We start from the raw sequence: 17,947 nt of genomic DNA on the forward strand, positions 1-17,947 counted from the left end.
TGGCCAAATCTGTGAATGAATTCATGAACCGAAAAAAAGTTCTCTTAAAGTAGTAGGAAACGCTGCCAGCACGCCAGACTGTGAGAAGCACTGGATCATCAAGCTGTAGAAGAAGAGAAGCACTGGATCATTTAGAACAAGAGCAAGAATTGAATTGAATACTGAACGCGGAACCTGATCTCTGGCGGCTTCTTCCAGGAACATCCGAACTGTTTACTTCGATTTTGTTATCTCTTCTTTTATTCTTCAGGTCTTCTTCTTCTTTCTCTGTTTTCCCCTGCTATACAGGCAAGAATCTCCTTTTCTTCTCTCGTTTTCTGTTTTGTCCACTCTCTTGTGTTTGAAGTGTACTTGTCTATGAAAATTCTTTCAAGCTGCTAAGTTTGAATCCATTTTAGCCATTTTTTGAGAACCATTATCAGGTGCATGAGTGCATCCTCGGTAACTCTGCTTCTAAACTAGACTGAACCAAGAACTCCTTTATGATTTGGCGTTTGGTTCTGTCATTCGAATCGAGCTCCAGGCTTCTTCGAGGCAATGGCGGGATCCTCGACGGGGAAGTGGGATTTGATATGGCCATTCTTCTTGATTCTAATACTTCACTGCATCGCAATTCTCTTATTTACTCGAGGGTTTCTACTTACTCGGACTGAGCTTTCCTCTTTCAGTCAGTGCTCGGATTTCTCCCATTTTCCTTGTTTCCCTCATCACTCGTCGGATCTCTCCAATTTTTCTTCTTCTTGTCCATCTCTAAATCTTTCTGTGACAGATCGAGTAGAGCCATGCGATAAAAATGAGCGTTGCTGGACGAGACCTGCAGTCGATCGTGTTGTGCTTATCATTCTCGATGCACTGAGGTAATTCCTTGAATCAAAATTTGTTATTGGTTTTAATTCCGATCCCCCCCCCCCCCCCCCCCCCCCAAAAAAAAAAAATAAATAAAATAAAAATTATTGGAGATGTTTGGAGACATTAATTGCAGAATTGGGTTTAACTGCAAACACAGAATCAAGTGGAGTGCTACATTGGGAAACGATTTGGTACTCCTGAAAATCAATTGAGAACTGATTAAATTTCTTTCTTCGTATTGCTAGTACATGTGTATTTGATTAAGCATTCAGGTGGTCTTCTTTAGAAATAATAGATTGAATCCCGTAAGGCAACCTGTATACTTGGTTCGTTGCAGCCATGACATAGTGGCTCTAATCCAGCATTTTAGGGGGAAAACAAAAAGAAGATTGCTATAGACAAAGTGTTTGTTTTGGCATTCTAATCTGCATTTTGCATACATGTCAGATACAGAAGTTCTAAATTTTAAAGCTTCTTGAAGCTATTGGAAGGGGATCCTTTTTTTCTTGAGTCAATGTGTTGTTGGAGTTATCCAAGTGCTTCTCAGTTTCTGGCCATCAACTATGCAAAAAAGGAAAGGATGCTATGTGTTTTCAGTAATGAATATGAAATGTTTTTATTAAGCAGCTATGGAAGATAATATTTCAACTAGCAATTAATGATATGCAAATAGAAACAATGATATGTGTATTGAGTAATATTTATCATTTTTTTAAAGAACAACTGACTCTTATCAGTAGTTCAGGTCCCTGCAGAAACTTGTACATTTTTTAGTTCTCATTCTTCCAATTTTTTGGCCTTGCAGGTTTGATTTTGTTGCCCCCAGTACCTTTTTTGATGGTAAGGATTTTTGCTGTCCCTCTGCCCCAAATTCCCTTTTCCCAACTCTAGATTGGTCATCTGTCACCTGTAATGTAATGTAATCAATCTATTAACTGGTCAATGCTTTCATGCTTGTTATTTTGTAAAGTACACTGATAAGACGATAGGCTTAGTTGATTTTGAACCTCCTATTTGCATGAGTATAGAATGGGCATGGGTGTTGTTTCTTTTGCCTGCTTTACCTATCATTCATCCAGTGCCAGGTGATGACACTGATATCTTAAAAGCCTTAAATAAGATAAGAGATATCCACATTTTCTTCCAGAAAGTATGCCATGGATGGACAAGTTACAAGTGCTACAAAAGTTGGCTACTGATGAAGGATCATCAGCTCGGATATTCAAGGCCATTGCAGACCCACCTACAACTAGTTTGCAGCGTCTGAAGGTGAGTTTTGTCCCTGGTATTATGAACAGAAAGAGGACTGTAGTGCCTTTGATTCTCTTTTGTCACCTTTCAAAATTTGTTCACAATTTCTTTTTAGCTTGTTGGTTTACCTATTCTAATCATGTTTGTGTTATTAGATTATTTTCCCTGTAGATTTTCTTAGTTTTGATGATTTAAATGGTTAATGCTTTCCTTCAGTCTGATGAGCCTGCTTTTGGACAGAAGGTGGACTAGTATTTTAATCTTCAATAACTGTGGCAGGTTTACTGTAGTACTAATTTATAGCTTAGGCTCTCTTTGGCTTGGTTTTCATTTTTGGTTTTTACCTATTTTTTAAGAATCAGTACAAAAATCATTTTGGGCCCAAATGCAAAATATGTTTGGTAATTAATTGGTAAAATAAATTTTTTACTAATGTTTGTTAATTAATTGGTAAAATAGATTTTTTTTACTAACAAATGCATTTGGTATATCTTTCTGTAAAATGAATTTTTTTTCCCTATATGTTTTAAAGCTTATATAAAAAAGAGATACATAAACCCTCTCCAAGTAGTTCTCTGTCTTTCTATGATTTTCATATTTCTTCAAAAATAGTGCTCTCTCTTCTAGAATTTGAGTATACTTGACATGCTGGTTCATAAATCCCTGTTGATACAAGAAATCCACAGGAGAAATACACTAGCAGACAAGATGTTAGTGGGATCCAAAATTAAATTAGTAAATAGATTGAACTCCAACAGAGGTACGGTGATGTAACTCCAAAATCTGGGGTTAGAATTTTAGGATATTTTGAAGTAGGTCCAGCACTCAATTAGGGTTTTTAAGGGTAAACTAGGGTTTATTGGGGTTTCAGCTAGGAATGTGCTTTCAACTTTCAAGTCTGAAATTTAATAGGAATTCAAATTCAGATTTGGAAAATTTCAGTCCTTGGTCCACTGGGACTTAGTTAGGGTTTAGCATGGGCCTAGGTTGCTGTTCAAACCTGCTGTGATTGAGTTACATATCTGAAACTAAGTGATGTTTGAGGTTTAGGTTCAAAAATCGAATCCTTATGCAACTAGGATTTGGTTAGGGCTTCAGAAGTTTCAGCCAGTGGGCTTTTGGGCTCTGACTTTGCTGGTTTTATGTTTCAGATTTAGGACTCAGGTTTTTGGAAAGGTTAGTGGGGTTTGTGAAGGTCTGAAATTTTGAAGTGAATTCTTTATACTTTTGAGGATATCTGCTTACTTTCTGTCCGTAGTATTTTCAATGAAATGGTTAACATGTAGGTATATATTAACTCCCAACATATGCAATCTCTAAAGGAAAGTGGAGCAAAACGTGTATTTTACTTTTGCTAAATTTGTAAATCTTTCCCCATCTGACTGGCGATCATTGATGCACCTTGAGTTTGTCCTTAAAAGAAATTTTCTCACCTGGAATTTGTTTTAGGGTTTGACAACCGGTGGACTCCCGACATTTATTGATGTAGGAAATAGCTTTGGGGCTCCTGCAATTGTTGAAGATAATTTGATAAATCAGGTTCTGATTTTGAAGCCATTGCTTTTGTCCATTTAATCTGGTCACTCTGTTTTACTTTATATGCTTTTGTGATGGATAAACCAAGTTATTGTTGTGTATAATATCTTTCAATTTCATAAATGGGCCATTTGCAGCTGGTTCGAAATGGAAAGCGGGTCCTGATGATGGGGGATGACACTTGGTTGCAGCTGTTTCCCAATCATTTCGAAGAGTCTTATCCCTACCCGTCCTTTAATGTCAAAGATCTTCATACGGTATGTCTTGCAAATATATTTTTTTAATTTTTAGTCATGATTTTAAGTACTGCTTTGTCAGGTAAAATTCTTTTTTGTTTCCTTCTTTTTGAACTGTTATAATATTTTCTTGCAGGTAGATAATGGTTGCATAGAGCACTTGTTCCCTTCTTTGTATAGAGATGATTGGGATGTTCTCATTGCACATTTCCTTGGTGTGGTATGCTTTGTCTCTAATCCTGGGACCTGGTCAAGTGAGGGATAAATTTATTATTTTTAAGTAGTTACAAATTTTGATTTTACAATTAACATTCATCTCAGGAGATGCACCCTCACAACAAAATGCTTTCAATCGCCTCCTCCCTATGAGATGCCTCCTTCCAATGCCTAATCCAATTACATCTTCCTGCTCTGCTCTGAGCAATGCATTCTTGTTTACGCCTTAATAAAAAAAAGTGAAAAAAAGAATCTTCTCAGTGAAAAAAATAAATAAGATCAACGAGACTCTGTCTCCTTTAAAATTCTTGTTTATGGTTTTTTTTTTCCATTTAATTTTTTTTCGCTATCATGTAAATCAGTGGGGTTCTTGTTTATCATTAACATGAAATTCAATGTGGGAACAATGCAGGAAAATGAAAATTAAAAAAATGCACACATCTAGCATTAGTTTTAGTTAATGGTGCTACTACAAGAATGATATGCACCTTTTTGTGCTGTTGCGCTGTGTTTTTCTTTTGTAAAACAGTGACTGCAATTTGTCTTCATCTTACATTACAAATGGGAAATTTGTCAATATTTTTAAAATTTTCATCAACTTTCACAACAGCTGTGTATGTGGGTGATGGCAAGCAACATGAGGCTTCATCGACGGAAATGGTAATGGTCGATAGTTAAAAGAGTCTTCTATGGAGGAACATATAGTGCCAGGATGGAAAAGTTGAGTAACTAAATCAAATTGCCTAAGTAAATTTCCCTATATGAAAAAAAATCTGGAATTGTATTATCAGCTCAGGGTCCTAATCTTGACATCTTCCCTCCCAGCAGATTTATTGATTTAGGCATCTGATAGAATGAGTAGATTAGAAAATTAAGCCTAACTGGAGCAGAACGCTTGAATTTACTCTCAACCACAGAACCATTGCTGAACTAGAAAAATTTTATCCAAATTAGAAATCACAGGACCAAGAACAGTCTGGTCTTTATGCTATTGCAGATTCTTCTCCCTTTCTGTCCTTGTTATTGCATCAATCTGCTTCTCCTTATGTTGTTTTTTTGGGACTTTCACTAACTAAATTTAATGATCCTCTTCTGGGTTCAGGATCATGCAGGACACATTTTTGGAGTTGATTCTACACCAATGATAGAGAAGTTGGAGCAATACAATGTCATTTTAGAGGTAAGGTTTATTGTATGGCATTTATGGAGCTTCTTCAAATGTCTCCATGCAGATCATTTTTCTGAATGCATCAGGATTCTTTGTTTGGCTTTGTTTTGGTGGTTCTTACTTCTTAGGCAATCCAATTTCTGCCATTGGCTTTTTACTTGTATGGTTAACTGTAAAGTGCATGTTTGGCAAACTTTTTGGATTTTATAAGTCAGCTTCTGGTGTTAAAGAGCATACATAATGCTATTATTTTGATTGGGGTCGTTACTGCCATAAGCTGTAGAAGCTCTACTTTGCTTCTGGATTTTATGGTGCACGTGAAGGTTAAAATTCTTCAATGCAGTAAGCTTTTGTGCCCCCCTCCCCTCAGTATGTGCTTCTCGTCTTAGCTGGGCAGGGGAAGCTTAGTCAAATATCCTTTTCTTCATGTAAATGGAAATTTTTGTTTACTTTGATCAGCTGCAAGTAATTCATTTATTTTAAAACTCCTTCACTGAATCAGAATGACCCATTTTGTTGATTTCTTTATTCAATTTTCTTTTAAAACTTCAAATAACTGCTGCTTTACTTCTATTTGGCTGCTTTATCAAAATTCTTCACCAATTTGACCAACTTTTCTTTTCAGAAAGTGATAGAAGTGCTCAAGAATCAGTCTGGACCTGGTGATTTACATGAAAATACTTTGCTTCTTGTGATGGGGGATCATGGCCAAACCTTAAATGGTGATCATGGTGGAGGGGCGGACGAAGAGGTTTAGCATCCACTTATTTCTGTTCTTTCAGATTATATTTTGGTTATCAAGGTGTTCCCCATTTTTGAGTAAAAGTTACGCAGGTTGAGACATCACTTTTTGCAATGAGCTTGAAGGAGCCTCCTGCTTCTGTGCCATCTGAACTTGATACATCTACTTGCAAGTTAGATGCTGTAATCTCTCTCTCTCTCCCTCTCCCCCCCCCCCACCCACTCACTCACTCTTAAATGACATAGAGTTTCTTATGCTTGCATGGACGTAGATCTATGTGCTCTTATTGATAATTTGTTTTGGTTTCTGTTGCAAAAGGATGCATTGGATTTGTTTTGACTTCAGATTTTTTTGTGTATGCTTATAATTTCTCTCTTTATTCTCCTTTTCCCCTCAGAATGGACGAAAGACATGTGTTAGCTCCATGCAGCAGGTTAGAGTGCTCATTCTTTTTTAAGAGGGAACTTCAGAAATTATTCTCTCTCTCTCTCTCTCTATATATATATATGTGTGTGTGTGTGTGTGTGTGTGTGTGTGTGTGTGTGTGTATTCTGGCTTCATCAACAGCTACTCATACTAAATTTCAATCAGAAGCATTTTTCTCTCTTATGAAATAACCATGGAAATGGGGATTGGAAGGGGGATCAGACCAGTTGAAAAGTCCAATCTTGTTTTCTCCTCCTATGAGAAATTTACTTAATTAGCTTTGCAGCTTGATTTTGCAGTGACAGTTGCGGCGTTACTTGGTGTTCCTTTTCCTTTTGGAAGGTGAAGTGTAAGCTTCTTGTTAATATTTATTTGATGTTTTATCTTCATCCCATTTCTGGCATTGATTGATAATATATATTGGATGGCAGTATTTTCTCTATGAGCTAGTCTTAACTATTTGAGTCCTACTCTACTCACATTATTACCATGAATAGGGTATAGCTTCCAGTCATGCATTTCTCATTGCCTAGGCGCTGGTGATCCTAAATTACAAACTCCTGGTTTTCTTCACTTTGGCTGTTATGCTTATCTCCTTTCTTTTTTCCAGTGGAGTGGACTTGATAGGTGTTAAAGACTAAGTGATATTCCTGCTGCACACTGTGATGCGTCTAGGGCTTTGAGGCTAATTTTTAGGTTTCAAATTGATTCATTCAGCACTTAATTGAGTTCTGGTTAAACTTTGTTTTCTTTTAACACTTACCTGTATATTCTGTTGATGATGCACATGTCTTGCCCTTTACTCGTATTATGGGCACTGTCGTATCAGATTTCTTGGTTGTAATGTTGACTCTGACCTTTTTTTTTTTTTTTACATCATTTACATAATCTGATTCATCTTGGTATGGAAGTGCATCGTATGCTGTATCAGGTTTTGAGTCCTATTTTTTAATGACATTCACTCTTTTCTTGTTTGGATGGTTATATTTTACTGTTGCTGGGTTCTCTAATGTTAAATTGATATTGTTAATGTATATCAGGATAGGTTGTGACCAATACTACTTGATAGAATTGAAGTCAGCATTTCCAGCTCCTTAGTTTAGTCTTCAGGAAAGATCTTGGATGCTCAATCCTGACTACTAGTTTTGTGTTTGTGCATTAGGACTTTTGTTCTAATTGCAATATCTGACCTCCAACAACTTAGCTAGTACTTTTTTAGTTGAAACTTTATGCTAATGTGCATTTTCTTTGATTTGTCTCTGTTGCCCTTGTATAATTAATTCTTCTGAAATAGTACTTACTGGAATAAACTCTTTTTCAGCATTGGCAGAGTTAATCCTGAATTATATGCTTTAAGTGCTGGTTCATGGAATCAAGCTGCCAGTAACAAAGAAAATTGGTCAAATTTACAAGAATGGATGCAAACATATGCTAACGTTCTCTGCATCAACTCCTGGCAGGTAACTTTTGACCATATACAGTCATTTTAAGTGCAACATTCTGTAGTTTACTCAATCCGTAGGAGCCAGTGAGTTATGTTATTAGATGTTATTTTGCCTCATTAACTTGAAAGAAGTCCTGTATCAGTGTCTTGGGTTGAAATTCACATAGGTATTTGTTTAATGCTCTTCTGGATGTTCAAGCTTCAATTTCAAGGAGAGCTACTTTTAGTCTCTGGTATACTGTACACTCTTAAAGCGGCATACCCACCCCCCTTATGATATGCTGATTCTAGAACAGTTCCCTTGTGATGTTGTCAAAAAAGTAATTATGGTCTCTTTTAGGTCAACATCTTATGAGATTCTGAAAGTTGACCATTAGGTCATTGCAATCCTTTTGACCAGTGTCTTTTTTCTTCCTTTTTTCCCCCTTCTTGTTTGGGTTGGGGGGAGGGGGGATCTGTTCTTCCACTAGGCACAACAGATGAATATGTTGTCTACGTAACTCCCAATGGATGAGTTAATTTACTTTACCGAGTGATTAGGAGTCTCTTATGGGTCACATAAGGAATTTTGGATGGTCTTTATCTGTCTGTTACACCACCTATCAACTAGAGGTGATCTGAATATTAGTTCTTTACTTAGTCAAATTAGGAAGTTTGGAAGGTCTTTAGTGCTTTTGAGCTATTCTTACAGGATTGGTGTACCAAAACTGAATTTGTCTGATTTATGTTTTCTTCGCCTCTATGCTTCCGAGAGGATTGATATCATCTCTCATCCCTCTCCTTCCATCAATTGGATTTCTTTACTTAAACAATGCAGTTGCTTCCTTTATCTCAGGTCAGATCACATATTTGATTTATTGGGCGTGCTTGCGTCTAAGGTTCATATCTGGATTAAGCTTGTATTACCTATCTTGTGCTATTATTCTTTAATCTGAAACTTAGTAAAGGTGGTTGAAGGAAGTAAGTTCACTTATAGTGTCCTTCAAGCATATATCATGGAAATTATTTTTTATTATTATTTTTTTTTTTGGGGGGGGGGGGGGGGTTGTTTACAACCTTCAGAAATGATTTTTGGTAGGGTATAGAATCTACCCATATCCTTCCAAGGAAAGAGGAAAGAAGGAAAGGATTTGATCGTTACTTATAGGTCTGAATCAACCACAGTATATTTCTTGTGTTTCCTCTTTTGTTCCTTGAAAGTTCAATGCTTTTTGCTCCTGCAGGTCAAAAGATATATTGACGTATATTCAGCATCGTCTGTTATTGGGTTTCCATCTGAAGACTTGCTGCGGATTTCTGATATCTATGCTCAAGCTCAGAAAAAGTGGACTAATATCGTAAACAGTTCATTCTCATCTGGAAAAGAAACCCAGGAAGAAAGATTTGATATTTCATGTACTCTCCAAAAGCTAATTGATGCATATTCACAATTTCTACAAAGTGTTGCTGAGCTTGCACGTTCCAAATGGACTGAATTTGATTTAACGATGATGGGTGTGGGTTTAGGCATTTTCGTATTTGCCCTTTTCTTCCATATTGTTGCCATTAGGAGGGTGACAAAATTAAATCAAGTTTCTTTTCCTTCTGTTGGAGGGTCTAGGATTTCTTTAAGATTTATCTTTGCTCTTTCTGTGGTGGCAATACGTGCGTGCAGCTTCCTTTCTAATAGTTACATCTGTAAGTTTCTAATATATCACTGCAGCTTCATTTTTGCATGCTCCACTCTCTACTGACTTATTTAATCTATATTTGCTTATTAATTATTGCTCTTGTTATTAGTGGCAGAAGGAAAAGTGGCAAACTTTCTTTTGGTCACAACTATTTTTCTTAATTTAAGACACTCATTCATGAGGAAGAAGACATTTATGGAAGTAAGAACCATTACATTTTCTGTTCCATTTCTTCCGCAAGTGTCTTGAGAGCCAGGTTTTTATGTGTTATGTATGTTGGCACACTGACCACCATATTGAGCTAAATCTTGAAAAATCCATATTTGCAGGCAGTTGTTTTTCTTCTTTTAATTACCGTTCTCAGATTCACCATTGAAATTGGGCTGTCAAAGAATGCTGTTAGCACAGTGTTATTGAAGAGGATTTCTGGTGGTCAATTCACTTGGATTTTTGTTGCAGAGATTGTGCCAATACTAATTCTTATGCTATTGGGATACTTGCTATACAAGACCATTCATCGCTACTCTTCTTGGGGGATTTTGAGGTGTTTCCTTGTCACAGGAACTCTGATCAGTTATATTTTTGTAGCACTGTATTGGATTTTAGAAAGTGACTTGTTTGCAAAGCAACTGGCGTTTGAAGGCATTGGGAGGAATTTTGCTCCACAAGTAATTTATGCTATTGGATTTGGACTCCTGATATTATTGGTCTTGGCTCAAGCGTTCATACCAAAAGGGGATGCTAAGAATTATGGAGAAATCCTAGTTATTAAAACAATAGCCATGTTATCTGTATGGAGTTCAACAATTATAATCCTACTTGGAAGACAAGGTCCCCTGGTTTCTTTGGGGTCCGTAATTGGAGGTAGCTTTTGTTTTTGTTATTTTTTTTTGTGACTGTGTGGGGTGGGGAGGGGGGGGGGGTTGGAACTAATTCAGAATTTCATTACTTGTAATTTGTTGGTGTGCAAGTACCCTAATCATCTGATTTCAAGAACATGCACGTTACAGGATGGTGCATAATAAGGTTGCATAATTCAGAGCTGGACCAGAATCATGATAATGCTGGAGCATTGATCACTAATCCTATTTCTGTTACACAATGGAATCTTCTAGCTGTATGTCTGTTTTTCTCCAGTGGTCATTGGTAAGATTCTTGGCATTTCCTTGTTGTTTTTCTTGTCTAACTTTGCCTTCATATGCTCTGAAGTTACTTTTGGTTACCATGAATCATCGAAGTTGATTATCAGATTTGCATAAAGCATATAGAATAGGGTCATTTCCTCACCATATTTTAGTCCATGATATTACTGACAACAGTGGTGTTGGCTGCCATGAGAGAAGTGTGGTTCAACTGTTTCCTTCCATATGTGCCACAATGTGTAATCTTTTTGATAATGTCCTTTCTATTGGAAAGTTAAGCTGAAATGAATGTCATTCTCCTCAAGTTTGACAAAGCCTAAGCTTGTGCCAGGCTCGAATTCCTGAAGGGTTGTTGGTTAACGAGGAAGTCAGATGTTACTGAATGGAAGCAATGAGAAATCATAGGGTCCAATATGGGATAAATTTTTTTTAAGGGGTTGATACTTGTTTAGTCTCTGCTTATGATTAGGTTTTGTTCCCAAAAATCCTTTTTCAGGTGTGCATTTGATGGTCTTCGGTATGGAGCTGCATTTGTTGGGTGAGTGAGTCCTCCAGCCTCTTTCATTATTAATTTAACGATGTCTCGAAAACATGCTTTATTTGAGCAATTTATTCAGAACCTGAATTATGGGGACCCTTCTGTAGCATGCCTTTTTATGTTGAGATCAAGTTTTCAACTGTTCCAAAGGATTAGATCTAGCAGTGTCCTTTACCTTTTATACTAACCACTATCCCGCCTTTGTTTTCAGGTTTGATGAGTTCATGCTTGTTCGTCAGGCAATACTTCTTGCAATTGACACATTTGGTGTTTCTCACGTCCTTCCCATTTTCGGCCTTCCGCTCCTTGTCTCGCTCCAATATTCACATTTCCAGACTAAACAAGCAAAGAGAATCCTTCTTACAAAATTGCTTCAGGTAAACTGATGAAACAGACATTAACTGGTTTGCCAATTCAGTTCAAGGGTTAGGAATTGATAATTTAATTTAATTTAATTTATCTATTCTTTTTGGTTTTAGGTATTTTTGATATATGGGCTCATTACAGCAATAACAACTATGTTCACTATAATATGTGTCACAATTCAAAGGCGACATTTGATGGTATGGCATCTACTTACATGGAACATTATATGGCAATGAACCCCATAAAAACACATACATTAAACTCATTTTGTTTTATACCTTGCAGGTGTGGGGTTTATTTGCTCCAAAATATGTATTCGATGTCATTGGCCTTATTCTGACAGATGTCTTAATTTGTTTGGCATCTCTTTACTACTTTTGTCAAATTGAAGATGACAAACCTCAGGATAGGATCATGAAAAATTGCACATCTTCTGGAAAATGTTCATAGCTTATTGGAACAGTTATTCCTTTTATTTATTTATTAGATTTTGGGAATGAGGTGGAGGTAGAAGTATATTTAGTCATTTATACTTGTACTTTTCTTCTACAGTTTTTCATGTGTGTTTATTAACTAGTTCATGCCTCTAATCAGCTGCTCCAGATGAGAAAGTATGGGGCATCATTATTATGCTCAGGGGTGGAGTTGGGATCCAAAGTGGGAATCACAATGATTTTTTTTTTCCAGTCTTTGTTCTTAAAATATTTCTCCAATAAGGATGGGCTGGCTCTGAGGTAGTTCTGGCCCCTTGGTTGTGCTTGTTGAATAGAACATTGTTGTGGCTAGCATTAAGTTACATTTTTCGATCTTATGCCAGAATGCACTAGGTCGAATTGGATCTCAAGCTATGTCAATGGCTGTAGACGGTGAGAATCAGTCAGAATCTCCTAAGCTATTAAAGGTCAATACACTTTTAAGGCGATTTCATGGATAAGTCACTTGCTCAAGAAAGTAATTAGGGGTCAAACCCCTTAAAGATTTGCTTTGACTGTATCTGCTTTACACTGTTTTCTTTCGAAGTACCAAAAGCATAATAAACAAAACGAATTTGAGTCATTTGATTATGCCGGTGAATGGGCTCGAAAAGTTTCTGCTGGGACAAAATCTGTGACGCCTGCAAAGCCTTGGTAAACGTTCAAAGAAGTGAATGCTCAAACATTCAAATTCCTGGGTATTTTGTCATATCAATGCTGCCAGTAGATCATAAATCTGAACTCTTCCCAAAATAATGAAGAAAGGGATGAGCAACACTGGAAAGAGAGGATGTTCAGGTACTTTTAACTAACCAATGTGGTTTACGTGTCACGAATAGAAGAAAGTACAGGGCTTATCATCTATAATCTATATTAACGTTTTAGAAATAAGTTAAGTCCAGAGAAAGAAAAACATTTTCGTCACTGGAGTATATGCTAAAATATCCAGAGTTTCAGTTTTAGACTCGAAGCACATCTCTATGGTACCCCGATAAGTTCAAAAACATGAACCATTAAAACGCATCCAAATATTGACAACCCTGCACAGAGGTCACCTATCCAAAACAATTTTCCATGATTCATGTACTGTTTCTCTGCAATTCTTCTGTTCAATGGGGATTGAACTCAAAATTAAAATATTACATTGCATGTTCAACCCCCTAAAATGGTGCTTGGATTTTGGAAGACAAACTAGTGAGGAATCAGAACAAAATTTCCCATGGCATGAAAGAAACCACACTGCCCTAATGCGATTCCAGGGTTTCATTACCAACCATATAATCAGATCATTGGAGGCTCCTTGCAATTACTCCTCCAAATTCCCAAACAAATCATCATCGTCGTCATATTTGGAGCCGGCATCTGCTTTTCCACTTGAGTTGCCAAGAGGTCTTCCTTCAGTATCCTTAGAAACACGAGGCTGCTCATCACCAGTAGAAGCATATGCCCAAGATGAACCAACTTTCCCAGAGAATGATTCTCCATAGAGATCATTATAAATCCCACCAACCTTTGGAGTAGCTTTGACTTTATTCAAAACTTGTTGCAATTTATCAGTCACACCCTTCGAAGAGATGTTATCTCCTCTTGATGAGATATGCTCCTTTCCTTTTGGTACAACAGTGATTTGCACGAGAGACTCATACTTCCCAACAAGACTGCCTTCTTTCACACCAACTGGACCAGGTTCAGTTTCAACATCTGCACCATCTGAAATCCCCACCACTTCAACCAATTCTCCCCCAACTTGATCTCTGAAAGCTACTTTAGCTTTCCTCATTTTTTTGGAGGCTCTCTCTGAAACCCCGTTATCACTATTCTTGGACAATAAATCTGGTTTACCCAAACCATAACGATTAAGAAGTGTATTATATGCCAAAACAGCTTCTTCATCAGCTGGATCTGGAGGAGGTGGTAGATTAACTTCTTCCGGTAGTGGAGGGGGAGGAAAAAGAGCTGCATTGTCCTTTCTCAATACGTAAGTTCTTGTTGACGCAGCAAATCGCAGAGACTGTCCAACTTCAAGCTCAACTGGGTTATCCTTGCTTAATCTCTCGTTTGCAACAAATGTACCATGAGCAGACCCCAAATCGATGACATATATGCTGGAAAAGAACATTTAAATGAGTAAAAGCCTAAAAAAAATCACACTTGAAAATAGAAATGATGTGAACAAGAGTTTACCCCCTGACTGAAAGCTTGGAGTGAGCCCCAAGGCCACTTCAAAGTGGTGCACCTAAGGCTGGCAGAAGCCTCCTAGAGGGGTATTTTGGTCAATTTCAGCCCTCTCTCTGTGTTGGAAATTAAAACTCAGAATTTTATTTCTTAATTGTCAAAGCCTTGTTTAATTTAGAAGTCTTGTTTGATTTGTGAGTTGGGTTCTTGAGTCCTTGGGAGTCTTTCTTTAAAGAAGGATTCATGTCAGGCTTTTATTTTAAGAAGATTCCATTGGTTGTTCAGTTTGAGTTGAAGTCTTTTAATTGTGTGGCTGAGATTAAGGGAGATCCTAAATCACAAAGGATTCCCAAGTAGATCAAAGTCTTTTAAGTGTAGACTATAAGCAGCCTAATCTTTTTATTGTAATCTTTTAAGTCTAATTTTGAATAAGAATTGATTTTGAGTGAAGATTGTGGCTTTGTTGAGGAGGCCATGGTTGCATAGAAATTGAGTGTCTTCTCCAAGATTCCGGCTTTCTTCTTCCAAACTCTAGCATGTTCAAGAAATCACAGCAACTCTCAAGTACAGCAGGCCCCTATCCCCTTCCCCACTTCCTCTCTCAGCTGCAACCTCCCCTTCACCTCCCAAACCCATCACACCACTCCCCAGCCCCTTCCCCTGCTGGCGCAGGCCCTAGAAACCCCTCCCCTCCCATCACAGCTGCTCCCCAGCCCTCCCCTCACCCCCCCCTCACCCCAGGAGGCCTTCCCCAGCCCCCCATCTCCCTTGCAGCAGCAAGGAAACCCTCCCCACCCCCTTCCTACCTGCGGCACCTGCCCTCCCCCTTTCTTTCCCTTCCAGCCCCCCTCTCCATTTTATTTTGACTTGCTGCATATATGATACAAGAAAAAGAAAGAAAAGAAGAAGAGAAAGATTCAAAGATCCATCCAAGAACCCACTAATTTTTTATCCAAACCATTTTTCCCATATACCTAAACTCTTTCCTAAATCCTACCAAAATTAAGTCAGGTTCTTCCTTCAATTTAGGTTTTGCAAAACCATGATCTTTTCCCATCCCACCCCAATTATATTTTGTTAAAACCCTGACTTTTTCTCAATTCTCATATCTTTCATAAGAGTTTTCCACAACTTTTCTATTAATCCATATCACTCCTAAGAGCTTCCCACAACTTTCTTGAAAACCCATAGACAAGCCATAATAATTTTAAATGGTTTGCTAGAAGATTCTGGGCAAACCCTTAATCTTAGGGAAACCACCTAGAAACCCTAACCCTAAGATTGGGTTTCCATAAAGAATCCTCCCAGGGAACTAAAGTCCACCAGCACAACATGTTGGTTATGCCAATACATATAGGTTGGCAGTGATAGACACAATAAACCCAAATGTGGCTTTCAGCATTTCTATACACAGAATGCCTCTGAGATAAAACTCAGCCTGAAAACTGAGTGCAAATTGCATAATACAATCCCACTGTATCACTTGCTTCAAATGGTTCAATTATCCCATAAGCTTTATCATTTTTGCATCCGTGTTATGGTGATGGCTGGGTAATCATTTGTGAGTTCAAGGAACATGATCAGTTAAGCTTCTAATAATAAAAATCTCCTTTGAAAAGAATAATTCTAGATGATAATTTATTAGCTGACATGTGTTGACCCATGGATGCTGGAGTAACAGAAGATCAAGCACAGTATTGAGTAACCATCATTTGGTGAAAACGTAAACATCATTCTTTCTCATTTCAGCCGTGATCAATGTAACACAAAGATTGGAATAAAGAATGGAATGAGTCAGCAGGCTACATGCATAATTTAAAGGTTATAGATAAATTTGTTATACCATCGATATTTCAAAGTAGTCATAAGCTGCAATAAGTGCTAAACAACACACATGTAGTAGAATGACAGAAAACATAAACTAAATAAGGTTAAGATAAAGTAAGATTGATTTAATAGAACTCACCCTCCATTCTTGTGTGTAACAACTACGGCATGTTGGCGTGAAACAGATTGATGGTCCAGCACAAAATCACACATAGGAATCTGCCTTCCAAATAGATGTCTCCGTTTATCTAGATTAATTCGATCAAGAACTTCTCCATCCTTCAAAACCTCGAGATAATAAACACCAGGTCGGGGCTCTATAGCCCAATCAGGAGGCTGCCATGTTGATTGTCCCCCACCAACCTGAGTAATATGTTGTGCTGGCACAGGCACAACTGATGAGGCTTCATGTCCTGATGGTTTTTGAGGAACAAGGCGTTGTTGTTGCTGCTGGAATTGTGTTTGAGGGGGGAACTGCTGAGACTTAAAAGAGGGAGCAGAGTGGTTATTAGATACCGTAGAAGTGAGTTCCCCAGATGCTTTAGAAGCTGAATTATTGGTCACAGAAAATGGCTCTATTGTTTGAGCTTTCTTGAATCTATCAAGACCAGACCTCCCATACATTTTATTTCTTTCAGGAATGTCCTTGCAGAATATTCAGTGACACTTCACCTGACACAACATTGAGAAGCAGCTGCTGTTCATAGCAACAATATAGTCGAGTCACCTCGCATTGCACTCATCTCCACTCTATCACAGCAAGAGGGATCTCCACCCACCAAAGCAAAGCACCATTCCTAAGTATAAAACATCTCACCCAGAACAGTTAGATTAAGAATCAAAACTCAAATAAATTTACCTAAGAAGCTTTATCAATCACTAAACCCAGGAGTAGTATATTAACCCTAATGTCCCAAATACTTGGACGACCAAAACCCTATTATTCACTTTGCAAAATATAAAGCAGAGAAACAGAAACCCTAATGTTTATCTTAAACGAATCCTCCCATTTTATTTGTTCTAAAGAACCAAGACGTTAAAAGTAGCCATGCCAAATAGCACAAAATGAAACATAACCAACGACGGATCGAAGTGAGTCTTCTTAACCCTTTCTCCGGGTGAGTTCAAATTATCAGTAAGAGTATCAAATGCCCAAAGAAAAAGGATCAACAGAATATCGAAATGATAAGGAAAGACAAGCTCCAGACTTTACCTGATTCATCATAAAGAGATACACAATTACTGATTAAATCATCTACTTTGAACATTGAAAACGTTGCACACAGAGAAAGACCGAAAATTGTTCGACACCAGCAGAAGGTAGAGGTAATACTGAAGAAACAAAAGCACGGAGAGAAGAGAGATGCTCTTCCCGTTACAGGGGAATCACCGGTTCTTATATGGCGCCTTCTCTCTCCCCCGGCCTCACTCCTGACAATTGCATTTACCATCCAGCCCCCAATAAAATCAAAAAACCTATCTAAACCAATGCCACTACATTTATGCGCACTTTTTTTTTTCCCCCTCTAGTGTGCAACAGGCGAATTTTTATTATTATTATTATTTTTATATGAGGTTTATCCAAGCCAACTCATGCTCTGTTCGACCACATCCTTGGGGAGCTGAGCAGCTCGACTACATTCTCAGGAGAGCTTTGTATAATTCATATAAACGGGACTTCGTCTTTTGGCTCCTAATCGATTTGTTTAGGGCGCATTTGGTAATAGGCTAAAGAATAGTTTTTGAAATTTTTCCATCCTTAGAACACTGAAGAAAACAAAAATCATTTGATAAAATGGATTGTTATTTTGTTTTTAGGAAACAAACGGTCCAATTTTCTTGTGTGCGAAGGTTTTTCGCCAAACAACTTTGACTTGTTTTGTCGTTC

The 17,947-nt window shown here is 37.7% G+C and overlaps 2 protein-coding genes across 2 annotated transcripts; one reads left to right on the forward strand and one right to left on the reverse strand.

Moving 5' to 3' along the window:
- The first annotated feature begins 130 nt into the window (after positions 1-130).
- LOC149003926 (Alkaline-phosphatase-like family protein) lies at positions 131-12,919 on the forward strand. Its single transcript, XM_089168979.1, has 20 exons — positions 131-857; positions 1,655-1,689; positions 1,997-2,118; positions 3,550-3,639; positions 3,774-3,893; positions 4,009-4,092; positions 5,191-5,268; positions 5,882-6,007; positions 6,091-6,180; positions 6,396-6,431; positions 6,711-6,766; positions 7,746-7,884; positions 9,092-9,545; positions 9,648-9,739; positions 9,868-10,402; positions 10,549-10,684; positions 11,177-11,218; positions 11,430-11,595; positions 11,698-11,781; positions 11,870-12,919. The coding sequence occupies exons 1-20, from the start codon at positions 538-540 to the stop codon at positions 12,032-12,034; spliced, it is 2,970 nt and encodes a 989-aa protein (XP_089025105.1). The 5' UTR covers positions 131-537; the 3' UTR covers positions 12,035-12,919.
- Positions 12,920-13,058: 139 nt separating this feature from the next.
- On the reverse strand, positions 13,059-17,471 carry LOC149003927 (SMAD/FHA domain-containing protein). Its single transcript, XM_089168980.1, has 3 exons — positions 17,273-17,471; positions 16,199-16,856; positions 13,059-14,162 (listed from the first exon to the last, which is right to left on the reverse strand). Exons 2-3 carry the CDS (start codon positions 16,681-16,683, stop codon positions 13,364-13,366), a joined length of 1,284 nt encoding a protein of 427 aa, XP_089025106.1. The 5' UTR covers positions 16,684-16,856; positions 17,273-17,471; the 3' UTR covers positions 13,059-13,363.
- Positions 17,472-17,947: the final 476 nt, after the last annotated feature.

This window comes from Hakea prostrata, chromosome 9, assembly GCF_041222555.1.
Source record: "Hakea prostrata isolate BN-2017 chromosome 9, UWA_Hpros_2, whole genome shotgun sequence".
NCBI classification, from domain to species: Eukaryota; Viridiplantae; Streptophyta; class Magnoliopsida; order Proteales; family Proteaceae; genus Hakea; species Hakea prostrata.